Source organism: Salmo salar, chromosome ssa25 (assembly GCF_905237065.1).
Source record: "Salmo salar chromosome ssa25, Ssal_v3.1, whole genome shotgun sequence".
NCBI classification, from domain to species: domain Eukaryota; kingdom Metazoa; phylum Chordata; class Actinopteri; order Salmoniformes; family Salmonidae; genus Salmo; species Salmo salar.
Genome location: NC_059466.1, coordinates 43,982,606 through 44,007,561, shown reverse-complemented (window position 1 = coordinate 44,007,561; position 24,956 = coordinate 43,982,606). Strand labels below are relative to the sequence as shown.

The following is a 24,956-nucleotide window of genomic DNA, read 5'->3' as shown; positions in this document are numbered from 1 at the left end:
ATATGTAAAACTTCTTCTCAAGCAGGAGACTGGGTCGTGTACAGTCAAAAGAAAACCACCAGGTCGTGAGAACAATTGGCACTTTAGCAAGAGAAAAATGGCTCAAAATGAAAACAACTCCAAAAGTTGTTTTAAGGTAAAATGTGTGTCATGTATGTAACAAACTGGGTCTAATGAAGATCATATATCTGTAAGTATATTCTCTGATTCAGAGGGGTTGGGTTAAATGCAGGAAGACACGTTTCAGTTAAAGACATTCAGCTGTATATCTGACTAGGTATCCCCCCTTTCCCTTCAAACAAATAACTCTGTATATGTGTTCTACAAAGTTCTGCAATGTGACTGCCCCAAAGGATTGAGAAACAGGGGGAAGGAGATGGGGGAGTGTGTCTGCTACCTAGCTGGTCCCACCCTGGTCCACCCCTGTACTGTGGAGGTGTGGAGTATGATCACTCACATCAGAGGTTTGGACCACCATCAAACCAACCACTGGAGAGAGATGAATGAACAGCTGCCACAATCTCACACAGCTCACTGCACAAAGCCACTCTTTAGTCAACAGCTCAGAGGAGTTTCTGGGGAAACTCTTTACTCAACAGCTGCACTACACTGTGAGGAATGGAAATATAGAGGCATTGACACACTGACAGACAAGGCCCTACTACGTAGCGTCTGACGCACTTCAAAAGACAAGGAGGGGACGCAAGGAGGTGTGTCAGTCGATCAATGTGGATTCTTAGGGCCTGACTTAAGGTGTGGAGGAGATGACCTGATTCGACAGAGGAAGTTTTTATTGTGGTGAACTTTGAGCGTTCACTTACATTATGACACCCAGTAGTCTTGAGGGACACGCCCCTCTCATTCGAGCCACGCCCACACAGCCAAGCCGGCTGACAGGCAGCTAAGTAAACAATAAGGCGCTGAACACAACAAGCCAGAACCATGCACTATCTGTCTGTCTGTCTGTGGGAATCAATTGTTAATGTATTAACCCTTTTTAATATACTAACACAAAAGGTGTTAGGAAACTGAGGATACAGGAATGAGCTTTGAATTATATATAGCCAAACGCTGTGCTCATCAGAACATGTGGTGTGAGAGGAAAGAGATGAGCTCACCTCTGTTTTGATCATCTTGGGAGAAGGATCATCTCTGTCACAACATCGAGACCTACAGGAGATTGAGAGAGAGAGAGAGAGAGAGAGAGAGAGAGAGAGAGAGAGAGAGACCAGAGAGAGAGAGAGAGAGAGAGAGAGAGACCAGAGAGAGAGAGAGAGAGAGAGAGAGAGAGAGACCGAGAGAGAGACCATAGAGAGATAGAGAGAGGGGTAGAGAGACCAGAAAGAGAGAGGGAGAGACAGAGACCAGAATGAAAGAGCGAGAGACCAGAGAGAGACCAGAAAGAAAGAGAGACCAGAGAGAGAGAGAGGGAGAGACAGACCAGAAAGAAAGAGAGAGCGAGAGACCAGAAAGAGAGAAAGCGAGACCAGAGAGAGATCAGTGAGAGAGAGGAACATTTTAAAGAGCATAAACCTTCTAATAGTGAACAGGATAATAGTATCTTGATCTATAATGCCTAAAGGATCTTCTGTAATCCCTAAACGTTCTGTAATCCCTAAAGGATCTATAATGCCTAAAGGATCTATAATGCCTAAAGGATCTTCTGTAATGCCTAAATGTTCTGTAATCCCTAAAGGATCTATAATGCCTAAAGGATCTATAATGCCTAAAGGATCTTCTGTAATGCCTAAACGTTCTGTAATCCCTAAAGGATCTATAATGCCTAAAGGATCTATAATGCCTAAAGGATCTTCTGTAATGCCTAAACGTTCTGTAATCCCTAAAGGATCTATAATGCCTAAAGGAAAAAAGGTACATATGAAAACTCCTGTAAAATATTGTCAAATGCTGATTTATTTCCCTTTAATTTATGGTGCAACACCAATGACGCAATACTGGCAAGGTGGAAAAACGTGACGTTCCGCCCTTGAGCAAGGCAGTTAACCCCCAACAACAACTGCTCCCCAGACGCCCATGACGTGGACATCAATTAAGGCAGCACCCCGCACCTCTCTGATTCAGAGGGGTTGGGTTAAATGCAGGAAGACACATTTCAGTTGAATGCATTCAGTTGTACAACTGTAACGGCTGTCTTCTTCACATGCTCCTTATGTGTGACTCCCAATCAACAACAACGAACTTCAGCTGTGCCTGATTGGGAGCCACACACGGCCCAAAACAAAGAAATACAAAAACATAGAAAAAGAACATAGAACACCCACCCAATGTAACACCCTGGCCTAACCAAAATAAAGAACAAAAACCCCTCTCTATGGCCAGGGCGTTACAGTACCCCCCCCAAGGTGCGGACTCCGGCCGCAAAACCTGACACTGAAGGGGAGGGTCCGGGTGGGCCTTCTTACGGCGGCGGCTCAGGTGCGGGACGTGGCCTCTGTTCCACCCTTGGCGTCGCCCTCTTAGGTGGCGCACCTGGCCACGCCGAAGGTCTGGTGGGCGACCCTGACTTCGCCCGGCTAGCCGGCGACCCTTGTTGCGCCCGGCTGGTGGACGACCCTGGCTGCGCCCGGCTGGCGGGCGGTGATGGCTGCGCCCGGCTGGCGGGTGTCCCTTGCTGCGCCCGGCTGGCGGGCGGCGATGGCTGCGCCCGGCTGTCGGACGACCCTGGCTGCGCCCGGCTGGCAGGCCATTCTGGCAGATCCGGACAGGCGGGCCACTCTGGCAGATCCGGACAGGCGGGCCACTCTGGCAGATCCGGACAAGCGGGCCACTCTGGCAGCTCTGAACAGGCGGGCCACTCTCGCAGATCCGGACAGGCGGGCCACTCTGGCAGATCCGGACAGGCGGGCCACTCTGGCAGCTCCGAACAGGCGGGCCACTCTCGCAGCTCCGAACAGGCGGGCCACTCTGGCAGCTCCGAACAGGCGGGCCACTCTGGCAGCTCCGAACAGGCGGGCCACTCTGGCAGCTCCGAACAGGCGGGCCACTCTGGCAGCTCCGGACAGGCGGGCGGCTCTAGCAGCTCCTGACTGGCGGGTGGCTCTGGCAGCTCCTGACTGGCGGGCGGCTCTGGCAGCTCCTGACTGGCGGGCGGCTCTGGCAGCTCCTGACTGGCGGGCGGCTCTGGCAGCTCCTGACTGGCGGGCGGCTCTGGCGGCTCCTGACTGGCGGGCGGCTCTGGCGGCTCCGGACTGGCGGGCGGCTCTGGCGGCTCCCGACTGGCGAGACCCACTGGAGGCCTAGTCCTGGGAGGTGGCACAGGATGGACCAGGATGGGGAGACCCACTGGTGGCCTGGTCCTAAGAGGAGGCACAGGACTGACCAGGATGGGGAGACCCACTGGAGGCCTGGTCCGTGGAAACGGCACAGGACGGACCAGGATGGGGAGACCCACTGGTGGCCTGGTCCTAAGAGGAGGCACAGGACAGACCAGGATGGGGAGACCCACTGGAGGCCTGGTCCGAGGAGGAGGCACAGGCTTAACCAGGATAGGGAGACCCACTGGAGGCCTGGTCCGTGGAGCAGGCACAGGATAGACCGGGTCCAGAAGACGCACTGGAGGTCTAGAGCGCACGGCCTGCACAACCCGTCCTGGCTCAATGCCCAACCTCCCCCGGCAGATGTTAGGAGCTGGGATGTAGCGCACCGGGCTCTCCACGCGTACTGGGGACACCGTGCGCTTTATCACATAACACGGTGTCTGACAAGTACTGCGCTGCCTCCTGTAAGCACGGGGAGCTGGCTCAGGTCTCCAACCTGACTCTGCCACACTCCCCGTGTGCCCCCCCCAACATTTTTTGGGGGGCTGTTTCTCGGGCTTCCTTGCCAGCCGTGTTCCCTCATACCGTTGGTCCTTCTTTCCTGCTGCCTCCACTCTTCTGAGTGCCTCTACCTGTTCCCATGGGAGGCGATCCCTTCCGACCAGGATCTCTTCCCAAGTGTAGGATCCCTTGCCGTCCAGGATGTCCTCCCATGTCCAGTCCTTTCTCTCCCTGGTCCTGGATCCTTGCTCCTCCTGGTGCTGCTCCTTCCTCCGCTGCTTGGTCCGTTGTTGGTGGGGGATTCTGTAACGGCTGTCTTCTTCGTCAGATGAATCAGAGAAGTCATCGTCTGAGAACGTGGACCAATACGCAGCGGAGTTAGTGTTCATCTTTGAGTTTAATTAAGCAAGAACACTATTCAACAACAAAACAAGGAAACCGACAGCCAAACAGTCCTGTCAGGTGCAAAACACTAAACAGAAACAATCCCCCACAAAACCCAAAAGAAACACATGCTCCTTATGTGTGACTCCCTATCAACAACAACGAACTTCAGCTGTGCCTGATTGGGAGCCACACACGGCCCAAAACAAAGAAATACAAAAACATAGAAAAAGAACATAGAACGCCCACCCAATGTAACACCCTGGCCTAACCAAAATAAAGAACAAAAACCCCTCTCTATGGCCAGGGCGTTACAACAACTGACTAGGCATCCCCACTTTCCCTTTCTTGCCATGAAGCCCACTTCAAAAACAAATGTACAGATTTCACTATACAAACATGCCCATTTAATCCGATAAACCGAAATGTCAGATATTTTTTTTTTTTTTTTAAAACAACTAATTGACCAATGTTGGTTAAATTATTAGAATTCCATTTTATTTAAACAATTTTGCAAGCTCAATGCACATAATGCTCAGCTTTTCTAGAGATAAATCAGACCAGGCCCGAACTGTGCAATGTAGCAGGGAGTTGTAGTTTCCAACAGGTCAATATTCTACATACATACTGTAGTTTAGTGCAGAAAACGTGGCAATTAACTACAATGACTAGTGATGCACCGATATGACATTTTTGGCCAATACCGAAATCCGATATTTTCCTTGCCCTAACCGATAACCGATATTTAAAATTTTAGCGGCCTTTTAAGCTTTCTAGTACAGTTAAATAGTTAACACACACACACGCATGGACGCACTGCATCTAAGGTACTGCATCTCAGTGCAAGAGGTGTCACTACAGTCCCTGGATCGAATCCTGGCTCTATCACATCCGGCAGTGATTGGGAGTCCCTTAGGGCAGCGCACAATTGGCCCAGCTTTGTCCGGGTTTGGCCATCATAGTAAATAAGAATTTGTTCTTAACTGACTTGCCTAGTTAAATAAAAAAGGTTACACACACACACACCAAAAAATTATTTTGTTGGCATTCACATATGTCCCCATTACCAGTAAAACATAATCAAAACCTATTTCTTTCACTTACTTGCTGTGCTGTTTCGTTGTTCATTTCTGCAGTCGTTTCATTCTCAACCAGGATTTCTATGGAACGTCGTTTGGGTTTTGCGTGTCAAAAAAGATTCATGTCAAATAACACTATTTGACGTGTCAAATAAACTTGTTGACCAATCAGGAACTGAATATGACTGCACGTCACATAATTTAACGCGTTTGTACAGTTTTTACATAGTTATTACACTATCACTCGTATTTCATATGCCACAATGATTCATCAATACATATGCTATGATGCTGGTAAAGTTGTCTTGCACACCTACAGCGCTGGTCATTAAAAAAAAGCTAGGTAGCTCATGGACGCAAACAATGTTCTTCCCCAAAAATATAGCATAACAACATAGTCTGTTTCAGTAGCTATAGTTAGCTAGCTAACAATCTAGCTAGGTGTCATCATCTAAAATAACCCTCATTTATAAGACAGTTCTTATTTGATTAATGGTGGCCGGACCCATCTATGTGAAGCTAGCCACAATAAGGATTAGTCACAATAGTGGACTTCGCGGTTAGCCTTAAACATAAAAGTATGGTATAATTCTACTATTTGTATTAATTTGCATCACTGTCAATGACATACTTTTATTTTGAAGGCAAACCAGAAATTCCACTATTGTGCCTAATCCTTATTGTGGCTAGCTTCACAACACATAACCCAGTCCGGTTGAGCCTCACTAGCCAGATGACCTTAGCTTTAGGCAACAGGGTTAAGTAGCTGGCTAGCTATTTACTTTCATGAACTGAAGTTCATTTTCAGTAGGCGAACAACAAGTGGCAACCTAGCTAATACTTACTCACAAGGATTCCTAAATCATTGCTAAGAATAACGAAAATGACTGCAGTTTCTACTGGTCATTGTTTTCAGGCTGGTTGTATTGGTGCTAGCTAGGTACCAAGCTAAAGCTAACTACCCCAGAAGCTGTGGTCGAACAAATGATGCTTTATTACCAACGTGGTATTGTAAACACATTGTTCGTGGCCGGTGTTTGCAGACTTTTTTGTCCAGCTTTGACAGTGCTACTGTATCTTCTTTTGACACGCAAAGACCCAAACGGCGTTCCATAGTATGTTTGTCGTGAAGCTAATAGCAGTGACCCTATTACTGTGTAACTCCAGTAGGGCAACATCTGAAAAATAGCGCACTTGGTAGTGTGTACGGGTACTCGACCAGTCGGCGAAAGCCAACATCACCCACGACACGACAGAGAACGGTTGATTGTCAAGGGCAATGAATTCCATTATCTTGGCTTTAATGGATTTCGCCTTTGAGTTGACTCACTGAAATGTTCTTACTCTTTCAAATGACTGTTCGACTTGTTGACTGCTCGATCCACACAGCAGACATTGTGGGCTAGGTTAGGAATGCTGTGTTGCACGTGTAGCGCAAAATTTTACATGCCGTCGTTATGTCATGTACCTACGTTACATAGGTATGCACGTCAGCTTTGACATCGGTTTTTAACATTGGTGTTAAACTAGACATCGAGCCGATACCGATGTTGGCATTTTTCACTGTTCACCGATATATCGTGCGTCCCTAACAATGACCATAATCCATTGCGCACCTACTTATCCAGTGTGTGTTTCTTTTACACCTGCTACATTAAGTTATTGTGGGGAAGACAGAGAGAGAGAGAGAGAGAGAGAATAATGTACAATCGAGAGGGACAGAGAGCAGTTGCTTGCTACAGTAGAGACAGAATAATGTGCTATTGTGAGGTGATTTAGAAAGCAGCTGTTGCTTCCGGAGGTATCTCTACTTGAAAATACACAATCTAATTGATTGACAGTTGGTATTCAGCAGTCAAAATAGTATGCCTTATTTACTTTGAAGAACTACATAATAGTGATTTTGTCAAACACCGTAGACAGCAGCTCTATAGAGGTGAGATGATGACTTGGAATGAAATAATAAAGTCATCAAATAAAACAAATGTAATATACACAACAACTGAAATATTTTATTAAAGTAATTGTGAATAGCCCTGTTTATAGCCTCGTTGTTATTTTATTGTGTTACTTCATTTTATTAGTATATACATATTTTTTAACTTTAGTTTATTTAGTAAATATTTTCTTAACTCTTATTTTTCTTAAAACTGCATTGTTGGTTAAGGGCTTCAGAGTAAGGTCTACACCTGTTGTATTCGGCGCATGTGACAAATACAATTTGATTTGAATAAATCATGGTTAATAAGTGATAAGCACTAATGGAAAGCCACTACAATCATGGGACTTTTATTAATAGTTTTATTCTGTTTTGTCACAGCATTTAACCCACATAATGCATAGTGCATTTAATGTTATAGTGCATTTAATGTTATTTAATATAAAATCTAAACCGAAATCGAAAACAGTGATTATTTTTTTTATAATTGAAACATTCAGGTTACATCAACTAAGCCAAAAGGAGGGTGGAAGTGGGCACAACGTCCGTCCCATAAAAATAATTATTTATGAATCAACATGCAACAACGTCATGACGAGAAGAAGTGAGAAAGATACACGGCGCTGGGTGGAATTTTCCGTCGTCGTGGTTGCCAGCCAGGAAGCACCTGCATGTCTGATTAAAACCTCTGTCATCAAGAAGGAGTAAAGGGGGAGTGGCTGGCACAAGCAAGCTGGCAACTTCCAAGATGGAGCATGAGATTTTATACTCAGCAACTCGTGTGATATTTTCTACTTCAACTTTATTCTCATGGACCAGTCATGAGAAGGCAATGCTGTCAAATAAAAGTATTTGATCAGAGATTGATCAGCAATGAAATTAGAATATAGAATTAGAGTATCAAATAACATTACTCGCATAATTTCTAATCCTCTTTATATATATATATATATATATATTACAGTTGAAGTCAGAAGTTTACATACACCTTAGCCAAATACATTTCAACTCAGTTTTTCACAAATCCTGACATTTAGTCCTAGTACAAATTCCCTGTGTTAGGTCAGTTAGGATCACCACTTTATTTTAAGAATGTGAAATGTCAGAATAATAGTAAATCATTCTGATTTATTTCAGCTTTTACTTCTTTCATCACATTCCCAGTGGGTCAGAAGTTTACATACACTCAATTAGCATTTGGTAGCATTGCCTTTAAATTGTTTAACTTGGGTCAAATGTTTGGGGTAGCCTTCCACAAGCTTCCCACAATAAGTTGGGTGAATTTTGGCCCATTCCTCCTGACAGAGCTGGTGTAACTGAATCAGGTTTGTAGGCCTCCTTGCTCATACACGCTTTTTCAGTTCTGCGCATAAATGTTCTATAGGATTGAGGTCAGGGCTTTGTGATGGCCACTCCAATACCTTGACTTTGTTGTCCTTAAGCCATTTTGCCACAACTTTGGAAGTATGTTTGGGGTCATTGTTCATTTGGAAGACCCATTCGCCACCAAGCTTAAACTTCCTCACTGATGTCTTGAGATGTTGCTTATGTTGAAATATATCCACATACTTTTCCTTCCTCATGATGCCATCTATTTTGTGAAGTGCACCAGTCCTTCCTGCAGAAAAGCACCCCCACAACATGATGCTGCCACCCCCGTGCTTCACGGTTGGGATGGTGTTCTTCGGCTTGCAAGCCTCCCCCTTTTTTCCTCCAAACATAACGATGGTCATTATGGCCAAAAAGCTCTATTTTTGTTTCATCAGACAAGAGGACATTTCTCCAAAAAGTACAAACTTTGTCCCCATGTGCAGTTGCAAACCGTAGTCTGGCTTGTTTATGGCGGTTTTGGAGCAGTGGCTTCTTCCTTGCTGAGCGGCCTTTCAGGTTATGTCGATATAGGACTCGTTTTACTGTGGATATAGATACTTTTGTACCTGTTTCCTCCAGCATCTTCACAAGGTCCTTTGCTGTTGTTCTGTGATTGATTTGCACTTTTCGCACCAAAGTATGTTCATCTCTAGGAGACAGAACGCGTCTCCTTCCTGAGCGGAATGACGGCTGCGTGGTCCCCTGGTGTTTATACTTGTGTACTGTTGTTTGTACAAATGAACGTGGTACCTTCAGGCATTTGGAAATTGCTCCCAAGGATGAACCAGACTTGTCGAGGTCTACAATTTTTCATCTGAGGTCTTGGCTGATTTCGTTTGATTTTCCCAAGATGTCAAGCAAAGAGACACTGAGTTTGAAGGTAGGCCTTGAAACACATCCACAGGTACACCTCCAATTGACTCAAATTATGTCAATTAGCCTATCAGAAGCTTCTAAAGCCATCACATCTTTTTCTGTAATTTTCCAAGCTGTTTAACAGTCAACATAATGTATGTAAACTTCTGACCCACTGGAATTGTGATATAGTGAGTTATAAGTGAATTAACCAGTGTTTAAAAAATAGTTGGAAAATGTACTTGTGTCATGCACAAAGTAGATGTCCTAAACGATTTGCCAAAACTAAGGTTCGTTAACAAGAAACTTGTGGAGTGGTTAAAAACGAGTTTTAATGACTCCAACCTAAGTGTATGTAAACTTCCGACTTCAACTGTATATATATATATATATATATATATATATATGTTTTCTATTTATGACTGACCCATTAGGAAGATTACACCCTTTATACACATGAAAGTATTTCCGTTCATCCTCCTGATGCTTGGACTGCTTACGAAATCACACTGCTTTCAGTGTGTGTGTGTGTGTGTGTGTGTGTGTGTTCTCACTTGCTAGTCCTGTAGGTGTACTTGTAGGTGACCTCCCGAGAGACCTGTCTAGCCAGACCAAACAACTCATCTCTCCTGGTCAGCAGGGACACCTCCTTCATACACAACTGAGCTGCTGCCTCATTCACTGTCAGCTAGCCACAGAGAAGGGGGAGGAGGAGAGGAGGGGCAGGAGGAGAGGAGAGGAGGGGAGGAGAAGAGAGGGGGAGGAGAGCAGTTGGAGGGTTATTGTTATAACGAGTTATGAAGGAGGTTCTCATTTTCTTGAAAGTTGAATGACAACAATCAAGTTCCCAAATATCTGAAAATGTTATACTTTTTTGCACACTGATGCCACACACATACAAACAGACACATGCACACACACCCCCATCTACCTCGTGAAGCGTGAAGTGCTTGCCGTCCTTCCTCTTGGAGTCAAAGCGTCCATAGATGGCGCTGTACTTGCGTATCTCTTCTGCTCTCCTCGGGTCCTCCTCCTCCATGTCCAGGATGTGGCATATCACCTTGGACAGCTTCTTGTTGCCCCGCAGCCCCTCCTTCACCTTGGACGGATCGCTCCGGGGCAGTGCCTGGGCCAGCCGCTCCACGCACTCTGCCAGCGACTTCAACGCTGCGGCATCTAGTACCTCCTCGCCGCGGGGGGACGAGGGCGAGGGAGAACCCAGACCCAGGGTCAACTCTGCAGGGGACAGGCTTTGCTCGCTCTCCGCTCCCCCTCCCCCGCCGCCGTGAGAGGACAAGGAGCCCCAGAAACGAGGTTCGCTGCCACTCTGCACTGGAGACCCAGAGGCCGAACATCCTCGTCCCTCGCCCCCCACCCCTGACGCCGCCGCACCCCTCATGGGCTCCCCCACACATTCCGCCGCCAGCAGCGTGCGCACCGTGACGTGGGCGCTAGCGTTAGAATTACCGTTAGCTTCCAGCTTGTAGACGGGGATGCTGCAGACAGGGAGAGAGGCCAGGGGCTGGTTGAACAGGGCCGGGTTGGTGACCCAGTCTCGAAGGCCCTTCTGGAGCCTCCTAACATGGAGGGGCTTGCTGGCCATGCCCACCAGGGCCATGATCTCTAGAAACTCCTCCTCTGCCGCCTCACACAGCTGCTGCACGTCGTCGCCGCCCTGCTGGATGAAGGCCCCGTAGTAAGACAGCAGGTTGGCCCTCTGGAGGATCCTGTAGAGCTGGAGCTCCCCAAGGGTCCTGGGTAACACTGCCGCCATCCCTGACAGAACACACTGACAACTTAGTTTCAATGCTGCCAACATACCTGACAGAACACACACAGTAATGCCATATACTTTAACCGTCATAAGTCATAAAGATTATGACATAACATGGTATGTCAAGTCTGAGAAGGGATAGTCTTAACACTGTGAAAACCACTATGAAATACTAAAACCAGCCAAATGCATATATACAAATAAATTGTTCAAATTCAAACTCCAGAAATACAAAGTAAAGTTCAGCCGTGAAAGACCTGAACAATAAATAAATCATAAATAATCTATGAATATAAAAACACAGCACAAATATTCCAGATATATACTTGTAATGTACTGTAGATTAGAGGAATACAGAACGTGAAGCAGTGGAGCATGCAGTCACAGAGAGGCAGATCTGAACCCATCCCAGCATGCCACACTCCTGGAGACCAGGGAGAGTTACACACCATACATACTCTGCAGCACGCGTAGTTGCTCACTCTCTCTTTAGATCCTTTAGGTATTATAGATCAAGATAATGTTATCCTGTTCACTATTGGAAGGTTTATGGTCTTTAAAACATTTTCCTCTCTCTCTTTCTGGTCTCTCTCCCTCTCTTTCTCTCTCTCTCTCTCTCACTACCTCTCATAGCTTTGTGGAAGTAACCTGTGGCACTGATGTTAAGGCCGAGGTATGATTTGTTTTTTTTGCGTGCTCTAGGGCAACGATGTCTACTTGGAATTTGTATTTGTGGTCCTGGCAACTGGACCTTTTTTGGAACCCCATTATTTTTGTCTTACTTAAATTTACTGTCAGGGCCCAGGTGTGACAGAATCTATGCAGAAGATCTAGGTGCTACTGTAGGCCCTCCTTGGTTGGGGACATTTGACTTCAGATTGTAGTAGTCTCTCTCTCAGCATGGAGTCAACCATTGTGTGTGTGTGTGTGTATGTGTGGTATGTGTGCGTTCTTCCCCCACTCCCTGTCCCCAGTACAGCTTATAGCTAGGTACCCAACATAGCCAGTGAGAAGAGTGACAGGGAGTAGGGAGTGAAATGAAGCAACAAGGCAGGTTGCTGTCTATTACAGTGGCCCATTTACATTAGATTGCACTGCATCTGCGCACAAGAGTGGGTTTTGTACTGATAATTTCACACAAACTTCAGCCAATCCCAATGTTCAATTATAAATCAACTCAATCCCAGTATTCATACCCCTTGACTTATTCCACATTTTGCTGTGTTAGTCTGAAATCAAAATTGATAAAAAATGTTTTTTTTTCTCACCAATCTACACACAATACCCCATAATCACAAAGTGAAAATGTGCTTTTAGAAGGTTTTGCAAAAGTATTGGAAATGAAATAGAGAAATATCAAATTTACATGAGTATTCACACCCCTGAGTCAATACATTTTAAAATCCCCGTTAGCAGTGATTACAGCTGTGAGTCTTTCTGGGTAAGTCTCTAAGAGCTTTGCACACCTGGATTGTACAATATTTGCACTTTATACTTTTTTTTTATTCTTCAAGCTCCATCTAGTTGGTTGTTGATCATTGCTAGACAGCCATTTTCAAGTCTAGCCATTGATTTTCAAGCTGATTTAAGTCAAAATTGTAACTAGGTCATTCATGAACATTCAATGTTGTCTTGGAAAGCAACTCCAGTGTATTTTTGGCCTTGTGTTTAAGGTTATTGTCCTGCTGAAAGGGGAATTTGTCTCCCAGTGTCTGTTGTAAATCAGACAGAACCAGGTTTTCCTCTAGGATTTTGCCTGTGCTTAGCGCTATTCTATTTAGATTTATCCCCCCCAAAAACCCTAGTCCTTGCCAATGACAAGCATACCCATAACATAATGCAGCCACCACCATGCTTGAAAATATGGAGAGTGGTACTCAGTGATGTGTTGTGTTGGATTTGCCCCAAACATAACACTTTGTATTCTGGACAAAAAGTTAATTTCTTTGCCACATTTTTAAATTTTTTAATGTTTGCTACTTTATACACAGTACCAGCGAAGAGTTTGGACAAACATACTCATACATTGTAGAATAATAGTGAAGACATTGAAACTATGAAATAACACATATGGAATCATGCAGTAACCAAAAAAGTGTTAAACAAATCAAAATGTATATTTTATATTTGAGATTCTTGAAAGTAGCCACCTTGATGACAGCTTTGCACACTATTGGCATTCTCTCAGCCAGCTTCACCTGGAATGCTTTTCCAACGGTTTTGAAGGAGTTCCCACATATGCTGAGCACTTATTGGCTGCTTTTCCTTCACTCTGCGGTCCAACACATCCTAAACCATCTCAATTGGGTTAAGGTCGGGTGATTTTGGAGGCCAGGTCATCTGATACAGCACTCCATCACTCTACTTCTTGGTCAAACAGCCTGGAGATGTGTTGGGTCATTGTCCTGTTGAAAAACAAATGATAGTGGGACTAAACGCAAACCAGATGGTATGGTGTATTGCTGCAGAATACAGTAGTAGCCATGCTGGATAAGTGTGCTTTGAATTCTAAATAAATCACAGACAGTGTCACCAGCAAAGCACCCCCACACAATCACACTTCCTCCTCCATGCTTCATGGTGGGAACCACACATGCGGAGATCATCCGTTCACCTACTCTGCGTCTCCCAAAGACATGGTGATTGGAACCAAAAATCTCAAATTTGGACTCATCAGATCAAAGGACAGATTCCACCGGTCTAATGTCCATTGCTCGTGTTTCTTGGCCCAAGCAAGTCTCTTCTTCTCATTGGTGTCCTTTAGTAGTGGTTTCTTTGCAGCAATTCAACCACAAAGGCCTGATTCACGTAGTCTCCTCTGGCAGTTCATGTTGAGATGTGTCTGTCACTTGAGCTCTGTGAAGCATATATTTGGGCTGCATTTTCTGAGGCTGGTAACTCTAATGAACTTATCGTCTGCAGCAGAGGTAACTCTGGGTTTTCCTTTCCTGTGGCAGTCCTCATGAGAGCCAGTTTCATCAGCGCTTGATGGTTTTTGCGACTGCACTTGAAGAAACTTTGAAAGTTCTTGAAATGTCCCGGATTGACTTACCTAAAATAATGATGGACTGTTGTTTCTCTTTGCTTATTTGAGCAATTCTTGCCATAATATGGACTTGGTCTTTTACCAAATAGGGCTATCTTCTGTATACCACCTCTATCTTGTCACAACCCAACTGATTGACTCAAACGCATGAAGAAGGAAAGAAATTCCCCAAATTAACTTTTAACAACGCACACCTGTTAATTGAAATGCACCTCGTGAAGCTGGTTGAGAGAATGCCAAGAGTGTGCGAAGCTCTTATCAAGGCAAAGGGTGGCTACTTTGAAGAATCTCAAATATATTTTGATTTGTTTGACACTTTTTTGATTACTACATGATTCCATGTGTGTTATTTCATAAATTGTTGTCTTCACTATTATTCTAAAATGTAGAAAATAGTAAAAATAAAGAAAAACCCTGGAATGAGTACGTGTTCAAACTTTTGACTGCTACTGTTGTCATGAAGTTGCCTCTTTGGGTACAGCGAGCACAGTTGACCCCCCTCCCTCTGCACCAGGCCTTTTCTATGCACCATCCCCCGACCTCTATACTTCTGACACCAGGCTAAGTGAGTGTGGTCATATTTTCCGAAGGAGAATGTCCTGCCTCATGGCCACAGTTTTGAGACAGAGTGGGTTTCGTATAGAGAACAAAGGATTCTTCCACCTCACAGAATTGGAGAACCGAACGACATTTATGTTCTGGAGAAGGTATAAAAGATCGGTGAATAATCCAGCTATGAACTGGTCCGTTTGGTACAATTTTGTGAAACTCATGAGAGACAATACGGCCACATTACCATAATAATGTTTATATAATAGCCTCAGCTATGAGACTTACATCTAAATGGTTGTATAAAATGAATGAATAAGGATGGAACTGTTTGTGAAATTGTGTAAATGTGGTTTTGGACTGTTAATGAAGGAAACTCCAATTCCCTTTGGAGTCTTAACTAAGTCATCGGCACGGCCCCAGGGACACAGACAGGACAAGGCGTCGTGTGACAGTCTTTTCTATGTTCAGTATATAAACCCCCCAGGGTTTCTTTCCTTAGACCAGGCCTCCACTCCATTACGGGTAGGCCAATAGGTTTGACCATGCATCCGTCTACTGAACTTTAACCATACCACGTGGTTAACTTTTTAGACTATCGATACAGAATAAGAACAAGTCTTTGATATTAATTACTAGTCTGCAGCTAGGAATTCGGTATCATTGAACGCGAAGACTGACGAAACATCCATTCTTTAACGACATTAATGAATGTCACTTTGAAATATCCATTCTAATCGAGAGAGAGAGAACACGAGTACGAAACTCTCCAACAGAACCAAACTCTCCAACAAAGACCCCAACGACACACTGAGCGTAAATATATATATTGATTGCAATTGTTCCCGAATGAGTGAGCGTTCATGTGCAAAGGATTAGCATATCAATTGTTAATATTTATCAACTATGTAGTGTCTTCTCAGCTGACCCCCACTACTCTTTTGTTTAACAAGCCGCCATGCCGGTTTAGCCCACTAGGGCACATTCCTCTACCATTTCTTTGGAACGATACCTACTGTATTGTATGCTTTCTGTGAATTACTTAGTTTAGTAAATAAATGATTTTAAGACAATTGATGTATGGATGACTTAGTGAAGACTGGGTTCATACAGATAACAACAACTTACGACGTTTGGAATGAGACTGACGCGAGGTAAAAATACATCATTAAATCAGAAGACTAATCGATTAGATATTATAATATCTGAAAGTTATATTAGGAAAATTAAAACTTTGTAATCTGAATATTTTCCTTGGTGCCCCGACCTCCTAGTTAATTACAGTTACACGATTAATCAGTTAATCGCGTAATAATAATTACAGAGAGTTATTTGATAAACATGTCTTCAGTTTAATGATGCCAAAGACACGACACTGTATTTAAAATTAATTATATTACATTTACATAAGTATTCAGTACTTTGTTGAAGCACCTTTGGCAGCGATTACAGCCTCGAGTCTTCTTGGGTAAGACGCTACAGGCTTGGCATACCTGTATTTGGGGAGTTTCTTCCATTTTTCTCTGCAGATCCCCTCAAGCTCTGTCAGGTTAGATGGGGAGCATTGCTGCACAGCTATTTTCAGGTCTATCCAGAGATGTCTGATCGGGTTCAAGTGCGGGCTCTGGCTGGGCCACTCAAGGACATTCAGAGAATTGTCCCAAAGACACTCCTGCGTTGTCTTGGCTGTGTGCTTAGGGTTGCTGTCCTGTTGGAAGGTTAACCTTCGCCCCAGTATGAGATCCTGATCGCTCTGGAGCAGGTTTTCATCAAGGATCTCTCTGTTCTTTGCTCTGTTCATCTTTGCCTCAATCCTGACTTGTCTCCCAGTCCCTGCCACTGAAAAACACCCTCACAGCATGATGCTGCCACCACCATGCTTCACCGTAGGGATGGTGCCAGGTTTCCTCCAGACGTGACGCATGTCATTCAGGCCAAATAGTTCAATCTTGTTTCTCATGGTCTGAGAGTCTTCAGGTGCCTTTTGGCAAACTCCAAGCAGGCTGTCATGTGCCTTTTACTGAGGAGTGGCTTCCGTCTGGTCACTCTACCATAAAGGCCTGATTGGTGGAGTGCTGCATAGATGGTTGGCCTTCTGGAAGGTTCTCCCATCTTAACAGAGGAACTCTAGAGCTTTGTCAGAGTGACCATCGGGTTCTTTGTCACCTCCCTGACCAAGGCCCGATTGCTCAGTTTGGCCAGGCAGCCAGCTCTAGGAAGAGTCTTGGTGGTTCAAAACTTCATCCATTTAAGAATGATGGAGGATACTGTGTTCTTGGGGACCTTCAATGCTGCAGACATTTTTTGGTACCCTTCCCCAGATCTGTTCCTCGACACATCCCGTCTCAGAGCTCTACGGACAACTCCTTTTTGCTCTGACATGCACTGTCAACTGTGGGACCTTATATAGACAGGTATGTGCCTTTCCAAATCATGTCCAATCAATTGAATTTACCACAGATGGACTCCAATGAACTTGTAGAAACATCTCAAGGATGATCAATGGAAACAGGATGCACCTGAGCAAAGGGTCTGAATGCTTACGTAAATCAGGCATTTCCATTTTTTATTTTTAATACATTTGCAAAAAAATCTAAAAACCTGTTTTTGCTCTGTCAATTTGGGGTTGCTCTGTCAATTTATGTGTATTTTTTTTCATTTAGTCCATTTTACAATAAGGCTGCAACTTAACAAAATGTGGAAATGTAAAGGGGTCTGAATACTTTCCAACAGTACCTTCAGAAAGTATTCACACTCCTTAAAATTGATCACATTGATATTTTCTGTCATAATTTCAAAGTGGAATTTTGTTTGTAGAACATTTTTTTTTATTAATAAAGCATTAAAAGCTGAAATGTATTGAGTCAATAAGTATTCAAACCTTTGTTATGGAAAGCCTAAATAAGTCCAGGAGTAGAAATATGCTTAACAAGTCGCAGAATAAGATGCATGGACTCATTCCGTGTTCAATAAAAGTGGTTAACATGATTTTTGAATGAGTACCCAATCTCACACATATAATTATCTGTAAGGTACCTCAATCGAGTAGTGAATTTCAAGCACAGATTCAACAACAAAGACCAGGGAGATTTTTCAATGCCTCGCGAAGAAGGGCACTGATTGGTAGATGGGTAAAAAAATAAAAAGCAGACGCTGAATATCCCTAGTTATTAATTACACTCTGGATGGTGTATCAATACACCCAGTCACTACAAAGATACAGACGTCTTTCCTAACTCAGTTGCCGGAGAGGAAGGAAACTGCTCAGGGATTTCACTATGAGGCCAATGGGGATTTTAAAATAGTTACAGAGTTTAATAGTTGAGATATGAGAAAACTGAAAATGTAGTTACTCCACAATACTTAACCTAAATGACAGAGTGAAAAGAAGGACGTCTGTACAGTGCAACAAGGCACTTAAAGTTGCATTATGTCACTTTTTGGGCGACTTGACCAAATTCACATAGAAATGCGAGTTATAGAACCGTAATTCTCATTGAAAGCAAGTCTAAGAAGTGGCATATATGTTCTATGTGTGCTATTTCTATGTTTTCCATTCTTAAATTTCATTCTTGTGTCTTTTACTTTCGGTTTTCTACTCCAAACAACTGAAAATAAAATATTTTTGGTTATGAAAACTATATATTTCACAGTTTAGATGGTACAATGATTCTTTACACTACGCTTGCTTGTTTGTCACAAATTAAGCGAACTATTATAATTTTAGGAAGCAAGAAACGGCGGAGTGATTTATGTATGCTGCATCTTTAAGTAATACTGCAAAAAATGTGGTAAAGAAATTTACTTTTTCTATTAGATATTTCGATATTTCATATTCAATTAATTAGCAAAAATATGTTTTCACTTGGCTCATTATTGGGTACTGTGTATAGATGGGTGAGATAAAAAAAATGTATATCAGTTTAGAATGCAGGCTGTAACACAACAAAATGTGGAATAAGTCAAGGGGTATGAATACTTTCTGAAGGCACTGTAGCTAGCTATTTACAGTATCCTAGGTTTGTTCGCATAATCTTCTTATGACTGTCAGCCTGGTGCAAGCAGCTGTGTTGTTGTGGAGCAACCGACCCAGTGTCAGAACTCTGCGCTTCGGCTAAAATAGACATTAGCATCATCAGAAATGCTAAAAAAAAAAAATGTAGCACATCGTTGGTTCTTAATGGACAGAAATGAGCACGTGAGAGCGATAAATTATTATTTTCATCAAAACTGTTTCCCCATAAACGTTTTCAGTCCGAAAGGTGGCAAGTTTAATGATCACTTTATAGAAGCTTTAGTCTTGTTCTTATCCAATGCCTAGATATTGATCTCGGTCAGGCCAAGACCTTGTCTTATTTTCCTAATGCCGGACGGCTCATGACAGAGGCAGGGAGTGTGTTGGGTACCTCAAATCAAGTTTATTTTTTGAAGTTTCATCAACATTGGTGTCATATTGGCTTAGATATCCTGGTAGGGAGATCTGAATATAGCATTGAGTCAGTTGACATCTCAATTAAAAATCCTTTACAATTGGACAGGGTGAGAAGGCTAGAGGAGGATGAGCGTAGCTAGCATGGTGGTAATGTCAGTATCTCTCTGTTATCTTCTTTCTCTCAGTCACTTACTATAACACCTCCCTCTCCCCCTGCCTCGCTCTCCTTCTCTCCCCTGCCTCGCTCTCCTTCTCTCCTCTGCCTCGCTCTCCTTCTCTCCCCTGCCTCGCTCTCCTTCTCTCCCCCTGCCTCGCTCTCATTCTCTCCCCTGCCTCGCTCTCCTTCCCTCCCCTGCCTCGCTCTCTTTCTCTCCCCTGCCTCGCTCTCCTTCTCTCCCCTGCCTCCCTCGCTCTCCTTCTCTCCCCTGCCTCGCTCTCCCCCTGCCTCACTCTCCCCCTGCCTCGCTCTCCTTCTCTCCCCTGCCTCGCTCTCATTCTCTCCCCTGCCTCGCTCTCCTTCTCTCCCCTGCCTCGCTCTCCTTCTCTCCCCTGCCTCGCTCTCCTTCTCTCCCCTGCCTCGCTCTCCTTCTCTCCCCCTGCCTCGCTCTCCTTCTCTCCCCTGCCTCACTCTCCTTCTCTCCCCTGCCTCACTCTCCTTCTCTCCCCTGCCTCGCTCTCCCCCTGCCTCACTCTCCCCCTGCCTCGCTCTCCTTCTCTCCCCTGCCTCGCTCTCATTCTCTCCCCTGCCTCGCTCTCATTCTCTCCCCTGCCTCTCTCCCTCTCATTCTCTCCCTCTCCCACTCTCCCTGTCTGAGAGTCACCCTGATCCAGACAGACAGGTGCTGCATGGGATTCCTTTTTCCCCCATCCAAAGTCAGACACGGTAGAGCAAGCTTTACACCTCGCTTACCTACACACACACCTAGTCTACCCCCTTACCCAGGACACTACAGAGACACACCCTTACCCAGGACACTACAGAGACACACCCTTACCCAGGACACTACAGAGACACACCCTTACCCAGGACACTACAGATGCTGTTGTTTTCAAAGCTGGATCTGAAGTAGAACACTGTTCAGGCACTTGTTTCATGTAGAGTCGATGTTGGTAGACGGTGATGTACAGCCTCTCGTTCAACCTCTCTAGCCCTCCAATAAACTCTCAACTCTGACCAAGGAGTAAAATCAATAGGAGAAAGACCAGACATAACCAATTAAAATAGGCAATTTACTGGAAAAGTTGCATTTACTTGATGGGAGGCCACTTTTTGAAAAACCACAAGTTTACTCCAGGGATGGGCAACTTTGATGCCACAAAAAAACAGAACTCATCATGAGGGGCCGCAGTGGCTTGTGGGTACCACTCCACGCTTGCAGTAAAACTGCTACCTTTGCTATTCCTCATATTAGACAATATGGAATCAATTAACATTGGTCTGTTTCTGTGTGTTCTGTTGCCAGTGTGTGTTAAAACAACTTTTTGAAGCTCCATTAAATGATATTGTTGACGCCTGAGTTTCAGAGGTCAAAGCACTTGTTCCTTCACCAAACCATTGTAAGCATCCAGTGTTTTTGCTGTCCTCATGTTACCTGGGGCGGCAGGTAGCCTAGTGGTTAGGCTGTTGGGCCAGTAACCAAAAGGTTGCTAGATCAAATCCCTGAGCTGCCAAGGTAAAAATCAGTCATTCTGCCCCTGAACAAGGCAGTTAACCTTGTACTGTAAAATATGCTAGGCTGTCATTGTAAATAAGAATTTCTTCTTAACTGACTTGCCTAGTTAAACAAAGGTTAAAAAAAATGGTGTTAAACTTCAATTAAACACTGAGTCTCAAATAGGCGCCTGTCATAGCCGGGCACCGGCACACATTTCATACCTTGGATAGTTTAGCTGTTTGTTATTGGAATTTTAGGACCCCTGTTGGTATCTGAAAATATGAAACAATTATTTGATAAATTATTGCATGCGGGTCGTGGGCATTACTACTATAGCCCATAGAAATGAAAAACAGACAGTCAAAAACCTCATCGTAAGGAATAACGGGTTTGAAGTGTCTGTCCTGTATCTAGGAGATTTTTTTTTTTTAAAGCTCAGGAAATCTGTACTTTTTTTGGACACATATTTAAAAACCTTTTTTTTGTTGGCAAAAAGCTGCCTCCATACTTCCATTAATTTGTTAAACCTATACTAGGTGTCACGTTCGTTTTTAGAGAAGGACCAAGGCGCAGCGTGAGTATCGTTCCACATCTTTATTAATATGTGAAACTATGCAAGACATACAATAAACCAAAAAAAAAACGTGACGACAGAGGTGCAACATGCACTAACTCAAAATAAGATCCCACAAACACGGGTGGGAAAAACTACTTAAATATGATCCCCAATTAGAGACAACAATGACCAGCTGCCTCTAATTGAGAATCATACAAAAACTAACATACAAAAACGAAACTAGAACACAACATAGAAATAAATAAACTAGATAAACCCCCCAGTCACGCCCTGACCTACTCTACCATAGAAAATAAGATACACCCCCCCCCCGGCGACAGACTGCGGAAGCTCTGGACTGGGAACTGTTGCCGGAAGCTCTAGACTGGGAAGGCGCACTGGAGGCCTGGTGCGTGGAGCTGGAACAGGTAGCGCCAGACTGGTGACACGCACTTCAGGGCGAGTGCGAGGAGCAGGCACAGGATGTACCTGACTGGGCAGGCGCACTTCAGGGAGAGTGCGAGGAGCAGGCACAGGATGTACCTGACTGGGAACATGCACTTCAGGAAGAGTGCGAGGAGCAGGCACAGGACGTACTGGGCTGTGGAGGCGCACTGGAGACCTGGTGCGTAGGACCGGTGCAGGATATACTGGACCATGGAGGCGCACTGGAGGTCTGGAGCGTAAGGCTGGCACAACCCGTCCTGGCTGGATGCTCACTTTAGCCGGCAAGTGCGGGGCGCTGGCACAGGACGCACTGGGCTGTGAAGGCGCACTGGCGACACAGTGCGTAGCGCTGGCGCAGGATATCCTGGACCGAAGAGGCGTACTGGAGACCAGGAGCACTGAGCCGGCACAACCCGTCCTGGCTGAATGCTCACTTTAGCCCGGCAAATGCGGGGAGCCGGCAACGAGCGCACCAGGCTGTGAATGCGCACTGGAGATACGGTGCACATCACCGCATAACATGGTGCCTGACTGGTCACACGCTCCCCATGGTAAGCACGGTTTTGGGGGAGCCGCCTCTTGGGCTTCCGTCGTTGCCGTGCTAATTCCTCGTATCATTGCCGTTCCTCTCTTGCTGCCTCTATTCCTCCCTTGGACGGCGATACTCCCCAATCTGCGTCCAGGGCCCTTTGCCGTCCAGGATCTCCTCCTATGTCCACTCTTTCTAGCCACGCTGCTTGGTCCGTTTTAGGTGGGATCTTCTGTCACGTTCATTTGTAGAGAAGGACCAAGGCGCAGCGTGAGTATCGTTCCACATCTTTATTAATATGTGAAACTATGCAAGACATACAATAAACTATAAACAACTATAAACAAAACTGTGACGACAAACACAGGTGGGAAAAACAACTACGTAAATATGATCCCCAATTAGAGAGAACGATGACCTGCCTCTAATTGGGAATCATACAAAAACCCCAACATAGAAAAAAGAAACTAGAACACAACATAGAAATAAATAAACTAGATAAACCCCCCCCAGTCACGCCCTGACCTACTCTACCATAGAAAATAAGAGCTCTCTATGGTCAGAACGTGACACTAGGTTACCTTCAGACTAGACCCAGGTTTGTGAGATTCTTCCCTTTACACACTGTAAATAAATATTGTGCTAGATCCACTTAAAATACATTTAGGCAACTATTTGCATCAGCTTTTCAGTATTGCCAACATGAGGTATTTGCCTCTGTCAAGAGTGGCGGCATGATCTGGCTAATGGTGAGAATGGGTGGTCTTATTATTGAACGTCAATTTACCTGACAGTTTTGATATCCATTCATCATGATCCATTACACGTCCTAGCATAGCAAACAGTTTGATATTAATATAGAAATGTGCTTTCCGTTCTTAAAACATGCATATAACATTGTGTAAAAGTATAGTAAAGCTCAGTTGAAAGGAAATATTATGAAAATTGAGTAAGTTAAACACAATTTTCCTTGTAATTGTTTTTACACAAAAATATTTGTTTCAATTATGCATTTATCTTATGTTGTATTCATTTTTTTTCAGGTTGGTTTTGCTATGTGAAGTACAGTAAAGTAGTAATTATATTCAAGTAAAGATGACAACAAAAAATGTAAGTCAAAATAATTGTATTTTCAAGTATAGTTTACTAACCACCTGAATCAATCTTTTTACAGTACATAGTGGGGTCATATTAGTTTGTAACCCAAATGGTTCAGACACTCCAGATGTTTTCCTGATAAGACCGATTTTCTGGATGTCTCCTAGTCTGTCAAAATGTGCTGTAGCTCTGCGACTTTCCACTGCAGATGCTGAAGGCCGACAAGGCGGATGTGGTGGATTGAGATGCAGCCCATGCAAAAAAAACCCGGATCTCTCTAGTTTAAACTGGCGGATTTTGATGGGGATTTTTTATGTTAATTAGATTGACGCACAGGTGCATCAATAGACTCTTCAGCTGTGTGTGTGGGGGGGACTGTGATATCACTACTGCCCCAAGGACTGGAGTTGTCCATTCCTGCCCAACTTTTTCGGTTTTAGTAATGACAACAAAATCACTTTAATTAACTGTACTCAGATATATTAAGTGCAACAGGTTTCTTCATATTCCTCAAATGTTTGGAGTATTGACAGTACATTGGGGTAATGTAGACGCCCACCGGCTGTGTCCCTGCGCCCGGGAGTAATGGGTTTGAGATTCCCACTCATAGACTAGCCTAAAAACCCCGTCCTGCTTCTACTGTCATTGTTGCCCAAATGCACAGCAGTTCACAACTCTACTCTCCGCATACAAAAGTAATACAAAACGTATCAATTAGTTTATGTGCCAACAATTAGTTTATGTGCACTTCATCAACAATAGGTAGGCTATCAACAAATAGTCTTATCACTCCCAGTCTCTTCTTTATGATATTGGTAATGCCATTTCATGTCTCCAACATTATTTAGCGTATTAAAGTCCAACCAAGATGTCTATGGTTGCGTCTCAAGTTTGCGCCCTGCTAGAAAAGGAAAGAAAACCTCCACTGTGCGCTCTCTATAGCCTACCTGCAGAACTCTTCGCGCCGCTCATCCAACCTCTCGTTCCGTTCTTCACTTCTCCGTGAAATAGAGGTTTAGTATAAAAGACCTGCTAACTATTCGTTCCACCCAACTCCCCTACTGTTGGGCTGCTCCTCCCTTGCTACATCTCTCACTCCCACGCGACAGCGTGACGCAGATCCCCACGTGTGTGTCTGGGGGGCGTGGGAGCCGCTGTATGGAATACCAAGCATCCTATCACACCAGGCTGCGACCGCGGCCAGAGGGAGGAAGAGGTTTGAGTTCATTTTTGAAAAGCCAATTGTAGCATACTGAAAATAGGTCTACACCCAACTGTCAATTAACACTGTCAACCAAATAAGCAGAGGTTCCCCAAGCATTATGTAGGCTATTTTACTGTCTTTGGGACAACCTCTCCACCCTTTTCTTGTAGCGATTCAAGTGTGTTCCATTGCCACCTTCTTTTCACTTATTTTTTTGAGTCCCACGGTAATAGAACAGTAAAAACAACAACAACATTAT

At 44.3% G+C, this 24,956-nt stretch overlaps 1 protein-coding gene across 1 annotated transcript in view; it reads right to left on the bottom strand.

Annotated features, from left to right (window-relative positions):
• LOC106586818 (NGFI-A-binding protein 1) overlaps positions 1-24,588 on the bottom strand; it is a 48,440-nt gene extending 23,852 nt beyond the window's left edge. The window contains exons 1-4 of the mRNA XM_014174500.2: positions 24,441-24,588; positions 10,339-11,183; positions 9,962-10,095; positions 1,119-1,170 (exon numbers count right to left, since the gene is read on the bottom strand). Coding sequence (XP_014029975.1) covers positions 1,119-1,170; positions 9,962-10,095; positions 10,339-11,183; positions 24,441-24,465 — 1,056 coding nt within the window. The 5' untranslated portion in view covers positions 24,466-24,588. The remainder of the gene's footprint in view (positions 1-1,118; positions 1,171-9,961; positions 10,096-10,338; positions 11,184-24,440) is intronic.
• Between the last annotated feature and the right edge of the window lie 368 nt (positions 24,589-24,956).